Source organism: Corvus brachyrhynchos, unplaced genomic scaffold (genome assembly GCF_000691975.1).
Source record: "Corvus brachyrhynchos isolate BGI_N302 unplaced genomic scaffold, ASM69197v1 scaffold115, whole genome shotgun sequence".
Lineage (NCBI taxonomy): Eukaryota > Metazoa > Chordata > Aves > Passeriformes > Corvidae > Corvus > Corvus brachyrhynchos.
The window spans coordinates 4,817,592-4,825,071 of NW_008239553.1; the positions used below are offsets into that span (position 1 = coordinate 4,817,592).

Below are 7,480 nucleotides of genomic sequence, written 5' to 3' on the forward strand. Positions count from 1 at the left end.
AATGCACAATGGGAACATACTTCAGGAAGTCAGTAGTTCTTGTACCACTGCAAAAATAGGCACTTTTTTCAGTTATCTTTCAATGTATATTTTATGTACTGCTTTTGTTTGCATGACCACTGTATCAGACTGCGCTGTGCCTCTGCCTCTGGAGTCTGTGTTCTTGGGTTGCTCTCTGGATCTTAGGAAGAATACATCCCAGTATCTTCTGCAAAAGTTCACTCCGTCTTTTTGTCTTGTACAGTGTTGATACCAGCCTGTTCTATCACCATTGGGATTATTGGTTCATTCAGCTTTTCCACAGCATGAAAATTTGCTCATGGTCAACAACTTGCTTCTCAAATGATGATGTGATTGCAGAAGATCATGTCTGCATTTATTGGTTTACCAGGATTCTGTTGAGCACAGTTGGTGTCTTGCTAAATTATTAGATGTCTTGACTGAGGCAGTACAGACCCTGAAAATTAACTGGACGTGTGAATGTTTAGGTTAAAACTTATTTGTAGGTACTGATCTCACCTGAGTTTTTTCGTGAATGAGATGATTAAAACACTGGTGTGTCAGAATTAAGAATTGTGAAAGAGACCTGCTGAATTTCCTTTCCCATCTTGTGGGTAGGTGATGACTGACTGCTGCACAACTGCTGACAACATGGTGTTGTAATATTCAGTCTCCTGCTAAGGACCATTTGAAGTACCAGTTCCAAAAACAAAACATCAGATCCACTTTTCAAAATATCATCAGGAATGCTGGACTTGCTGGCAGGTAATAGGTCTTTCGGGTCCTCTAGCTGTGGCTGCAAAAATTGGCTTAGTTTCCTCCTTTCACTCCCTGCAGCTCTCAAGTACCTCCTGGTCCTCAAGCTGAAAGCTCCATTAATGAGTTTCAGATTTTGTCTTGGACAGCAATAGCCCAGACACTCCTAGATGCCCTGGATAAGGACATAGCCTATTTGCTTCTTTCTCTATTAATCTACATCCCAGTGCCTTTTTGGCAGATAAAATAGGAATGTGCTCTACTCTCTCTTCTAGCCCATCTGTTTGGGAACATCTTAATCCTTAAGATCAAGGAAATTCCCTTTTCCATTTTTTCCATGCAGAGCAGGGCACACCTGCTCTCCTTTGCACCTTGTGCTCTGACTGCTAGACCAAGTTTACGCAGAAGTGACTTAATGCTATTTGCATTGTCATTTGACGTGGAACTGTTTTCTCAGGTGTATCTCCTCGTCTTTTCCCTGAGGTGGTGGATCATCCCACCTGTTGCAGGTTCTGGGACAGAGCACAGGGTATGCAAAAGTTATAGGATACCTGAAAGCTGTCGTGAAATGGGGAAGGAGGGTTTGATCAGCTGGTGGTAGCTGCTGGGGCAAGACAGCCTTGCATGTTTGTGTGAGCAACTGCACAAAGACCTTGTCCTCTGGCTGTACCAGTGGGCAGCCCTCTACTTTGCATATGTTTTTATACATTGTACTGTGCAGCCTCTGCCCACAAAGGGTGCTGCATCTTTTTATAGGTGTATTGCTTAACTACCATAAGTGTAATGGCTCTTTGCTACTTTTCTAAAGGCTCAAAGAAGGGTCTTATATGAATAGTAGTGTGAGCACTTTCTATTTATTTTTTTCTATTTACAGTGTTAGGTCTTCACAGATTTTTGTCTTTACCTTGTCCTCTTAGTATCTCTATAGTGATTTCAGAAGGCTTTGAAGATAGATTGGTAACAATCCTAACGAAGTGTGTTTAGTATAAAAAGGACAGTACCAATTGAGCAAATTTGTCAGAATGGTGTTTGGGTCCTTTAAGCAACTTGCATTTCATGAAGCATCTGAGTGGCAGTGAAGACAGCTGCAGATCCCACAAAACAGTTAAAAATGACATGTGTGCATGTGTGTAAAGTGTGTGACTTGGGCTTTGCCCATCCAGTCCATTTGCAAGTATGAGATGAGCCTCTAATGTTGCCCTCAATTCTGTGTCCTGTAAGAAACCAAACGTGTGTGCTAAACATTAGAACAGCTGTGTTCAAAAATAGACCATTTCTCTGCCCCCCCCCTCCAGTGTTGAACTTGATTTTCTTCTGACGCGATCACAAGACTGCTGCTGCAGTAGGGGCTTAATGCTATTTACGTCGTCATTTGACATAGCAACATCTCTCAGGGGATTTTTAAACAATGCAGCTGTTCAGGAGAGATGAAGAGGTTGAGGATGGGGAGAGGGAAAAGGAGCAGAAATAATTTCATCTGTTATTGGGGATATTGTGGGGGGGAGGGGAGGCAGCCAGCAAACCAGTGAGTTCAGTAGATTCATGATTCTGCATGAATGGATGGCAGGATCATGGGAGTCGCGGCTTTCCCTTGAATGGGAAGGAGCATCATGGGAATCTGGCTGCTTCTAATCTTTTTTTGTGAATGATTCTTTTCCTTTAACATGGCACTGGTTTTTATGAATGGCTCTGGGGGCAAAGTGCTGCAAAACCCTTCTCAAGCTGTACACAGGTGCCTTAAGGAACACTAGGGTGGGAGTCGGGTGCAGCAGAACAGAGATGCTGCAATGTTAAGCTGCTATTCTGCTCTTTTGAAGTCTGAGAGGACATTGTACTGCTTTTGATTCAGTATAATTTAGCTTGATGAAAGCAGAGTTGCTTTTTATATGAAGTATTTTTACTACTTGCCTTCTTCTCTTTCAAAATGTAGTTGCCAACGTGTATTTTTCCTGTTCTAGTAAGGGTGGAGATGACAGAACATCAGAAGGGCTTTGGAATGATAGCATTTGAAGTTCTGCTCTTCTTGTTCACCCACATGTTCCCTTTTTGATATGTGTTAAAAAAACCCTGAAGATTCAAAAAGTTTTAGGGGACCAGAAGTGAGAATGGAAATGGAGGGCAATAAAGAATTGTTCTGCTTGGTCTGAAGCAACTCATTTGCCATTTGGCTTAAGTTGAAAAAAAATGTTCCTGTCAAGCTGTATTTGAACATGGTTGTGTACATATATTTCCAGATTTCTCCATTTTTGCTGTTCTATGCAAAGGTGTATAATTTGCTTTCTTGCCACCTTTCTTGTCCCTTACAAACAAAATGTGCTGAATCATTTGAGAATTTATATTCTCACCAAAAGTAGCTTAATGTCACAAACTTCCTGTGCAGGTAATGTTAAAATTCAGGGATTCCTGTTCCAGAGGTGAAAATGTTCATGTGTAATGCTAGCTCTTATAATGTTTTGTAAAACCTAGTAACTGATACAGTCTTAATATCTGAATGGTAAACTATTTCAAACTTTTCAAAACTGTTTTTTTCTAGGGGAAAAGTACAAAGTGGAAACAAAAGTCATTGTGGCAGACTTTGGAGAGAGAGAAGATATTTACAATGGAATCAAAGCAGGATTGGAAGGCCTGGAGATTGGTGTTTTGGGTTTGTATCAGATCTAAGTCTTTCATTGTGATGTTTTGTCTTGAACATGCCTACTAACTTCTTCCCATACTGAAGTTTATTGAAACCAATTCACAGAAGCTATTATTTATCTGACTAAGGCTTTGTTGCTGTTAATACACTACATGAGATGGTGCTTGCATATGTGCCTACTTTCTAGGAATTTGTGATGCTTACTGAATGTGTTCAGTGTGTTTTTCTGTGATTGTTGGAGGCCTTTGACTGCAGCTTATGACTGCATGCACCATGACTTGAACACTTGGGGTTGTTGAGCCTGGAGAAGAGGAGGTCTCTCGCCGGGGAGACCTTGTTGTGGCCGTTCAGTACTTAAAGGAGGCTTGTAAGAAAGATGGGGACACTTCTTAACAGGGCCTTTGCAATAGGACTGTTGCAAGGAGCAATGGCTTTAAACTAAAAGAGTGTGGGTTTAGGTTAGGTATAAAGAAGAAAAAGTATTGAAACATTGGAGCAGGTTGCCCAGAGGAGGTGGTGGATGCCCCATCCCTGGGAACATTCAAGGCGGGGTTGGACGGGGCGGTGAGCAACCTGACCTGGCTGAAGACATCAGGGGAGTTGGACTAGATGCCCTTTAAATGTCTATGATTCTATGACCTAATACCATCTTAGATCCTAAACAAGCTTCACATACTTTAGCTTAGGAGATACTCAGTTTAGGAGTAGAGCCCTGTGGGAGAAGCGTGAACTTTTAATTACAGGGCTGTTGGAATTCAGTCCTTACAATAGAACATCAAGTAACTGTCTCCTGCTTCAAAAGTCTTAAGCCTTTTCTGGTCATGTTGGTAAGCTGTGTTTCTTTTGCTGATAGGAACACAATATGCCTGAGTGTGGTTTGCTACATTGCAGGAGTGTAGGTGGTGTGGGAGTCCTTGAAAAGACAAAGTGATCCCTCCAGTTACTATGTCAAATGTAGAACTGAGGTGATTTCAAATAGATGCTTCATCACAAGCTGAGAAGAGTTTCAACATAACAGCAGTTTACCTGAATCTTCTTTGAACAGTGGGGTAAAGGCAGTTGCTTATTGGTTTTTTGGGTTTTTTCCCTTGGAAGCACATATGCCTGTGCATATCCTGTATTTCTATGGTTAGTCAATATAGGGATGACAACCTGTGATGGTTAAACACATAAAAAAATCACATGGCTCAGACATCTACTAGTACATGTCATATGATAAAGCACTCTTCACTACGAAACTCATTTTACTAACCTGAAGTGCAATAATTGCAGCTGCAAGCTGTGGAGTATTTTAGGCACATTTTGAAACAAATTTGTTACACATGTGATATACTGTATGAACTTTGTTGCTAATAGATGAATCTTGTTGTACAATGTTTGAAAATAACACTCAAGAAAATAGTGTATATAAAAATGCAATTTAAAAATAACATTGAAGGATAAAGCCCTTGTGTTCCCACTACTTCTAACAGACGTGAGTACATACAACTCATGGCATCCAGTATTTAATTGCTATAAAAATTCAAAGGCATTGGAGTAACTTCAAATGGCAAGGATGTGTTTTGTGTAAAGAGTAGTTGTGACACAACTGTGAATGCCTTGTTTCTTCTTTCTGAAGGAAATAAGTTCCAAAGAAACTTTGAAGAGTAAAATTAATTTACATTCTAATCTGTCCTGTCAAAATCTACTCAGGGAGTGTAGGGCTTGCAAGCTGCCTGTCACATAGCAATTGCTACAGAATGGTAGATCATTTAAATGTCTCAAAACACCAGCAAACCTTTTACTGTGCAAGGTACATAGCTGCACTGGAAGGGTTTTTATTATTTCTCAGGCTGTGATTAGGTTATGGTGATTCACAAAATCATGAAAATCTGACTTTTTATAGCCTTGCACAAACTGGGCACTAAAGCAGTGTGTGTGTGTCAAGTTTTGTGTAAGGTTGTTACAGGAAACCAAAGCGCGTTCCTCAAACAGAGCCAGCTTCTTGCTTTTATTTGCATGAGCACCTTGGCTAAAAACATGGTAAAAATAGCAACTAAATGCTCTAGAGCTGTGTATTCTCTAGCTGAGTTCCTCTGCTTTTTTTTTTTTCTCTTGCAGCCATTGTCAGTGCAGGTTTACAAAAACCTCTTTTCCAACTAATCACTAGCAGTTTTTAGTAGATCTTGTGCTCAAGATCACAAGATAACATGATATGTAGGTATTTTCTTTTCCCCAGAGATAGCTGCAGTAATAGAAACCACTTGCCAATGTAATTTTTCCACACAGATGATGGCCACTCCAGAAAGACAGTATTTTAATTTTTTATGGTAATTAACTCCATGCTTTAGCGCCGTGTATTTTAAATTCTGTAGCATTTGTTGCAATCCAGAATGTAGCTTTTGTTGAGCTGTGTTTTTCACGTTTGTGTGAGGGAAAACATGGATTTAAATGCGAACAGCCATAAGGGTTGATTTCTCAGGTTCCAGCATATTTCCTTCTTTCAGGTCTCATTTGGAACAGTAGGTATGAGGAGCATTGGTAGCACAGCACAGTTGCCAGTGATCAATGCTGATTATTTTTTAACCTTATACTTGGTGACATAGGAGTCTCCACACGTACTGCTCAAGAACAAGCTTCTAATTATGGACTTGCACAGAGTCTAACTAAAGTACTTACAGATTGAAATCCTTGTAAACTTCTTATTTGGAAGCTTCTTCTCACCCACGTAGGAAGGCTAAAAGAGTTTGCATAATGTTTTGCTGTGTGTTCAAAACAGCGTCTGTCAGTGACTTCGAACATGTGCTAGCTACAGCAATATGTTAAATAAACAGAGGTGGGAAATCTTCCTTTTGCCATTCTTAAATAGCTCTGATTCTTAAAAGGAGTTTGTGCTGGACAGTATCTTACCCTGTTGCTATCCATTTTTTTCTAGTTAAAATACAGTGGTACAACCCAAAACCTGATTTTTTTTTAATGGTTTGTTACATACTTGCAGCAGAGATGATTGCAGAAAGTGGAAGGGTGCATATCTGGGACCCAGCCTGCAGTAAGGGGTGTGAATTTTGTGTGACTGTCTCTGTAGCGTGAATCATAAAAGCGTTCTAAATTCAGAGAGAATTGCCAAGGTTAGTCCCATAACCCTGCCACAATTCATAGCCAAAATCCTTTCCAGAGAGATGGAACAAAAAAAATAGTTTATTTTTGGATGAAAAGAAGAAAAAAATCTGGTTCACTCTGGCAGTAGCAAGACTGGGTCTTCTTCCTTTTAAAAACTTCTCACTCTTTCTAAATATAGCAAATGTCTACTGGGAATTTGCCAACGCCCTGTTCCCCTCAATTCCTCACCTCAATTTTTAAAGGTTATCTAAAAGTTAAAAATTTGAAACACACAGCATGACTAATGAACTTCCATAAATACACTAAGATGTGGACTAAAAGAGCTTGAGGGAATTCCAAATGAAGTTGGTGCACTTTGCCAGAATCTCTTCCTCCTGTTTCTTGCACATCCTGCATCCCTACTGCTACTTAAATTATCTTTCAGGCTGTGTCTTAAAACAATAGCTTTTGGCACAGGTGGAGGGGCTATTTTATTTCATTTTTTGAAAAAGGCATCAGTGCCTTTTGACGACGCTTCTTGTCCCCGTGCAGACTCCTGCCTGGAGGTGCACAGTGCTGCTGAGCATACATAGCACTTTGGGATTCTCTGGGGTGTAAGACACTATATAAATGTAAAATGTTGCCACAGCAACCACATGTCACGCGATTCACTTGCGTAAGATGAACAACAGATACTTAGGAAGCGGAGATCCCTTTTGGTTGCTGCTTTTTGTCTCCATATCAATGTGCTCTATGGAGTTGGAGGCTGCAGAGCAGCACTGTTTCCGAACAGAATTAGAAGTTCTCTCCTGTTGGGGCTGGGATTTAGAGAATGGGTATCGGTTTCACGTCCGAGAATGAAACCGTGCCAGTGTAAAGTATTGGGGGGGGGGAAAAAAAGATCTTGGCGGTTTAAATAATTCGCTGCAGATGTGGGGGTGACGGGGAGAAGGGTTTCCCGCGGGGAATCTCCGAGCAGGGAGGCCGGGCGGCGGAGCGGGTCCCCGGAGG

The 7,480-nt window shown here is 40.8% G+C and overlaps 1 protein-coding gene across 1 annotated transcript in view; it reads left to right on the plus strand.

The window, feature by feature from the left end:
- Window positions 1-7,480, plus strand: part of HSD17B12 (hydroxysteroid 17-beta dehydrogenase 12) — a gene marked incomplete at its 5' end in the record, with an annotated part of 113,956 nt that overhangs the window by 75,867 nt on the left and 30,609 nt on the right. Inside the window, one exon of the mRNA XM_017742050.1 lies at window positions 3,290-3,400. Coding sequence (XP_017597539.1) covers window positions 3,290-3,400 — 111 coding nt within the window. The remainder of the gene's footprint in view (window positions 1-3,289; window positions 3,401-7,480) is intronic.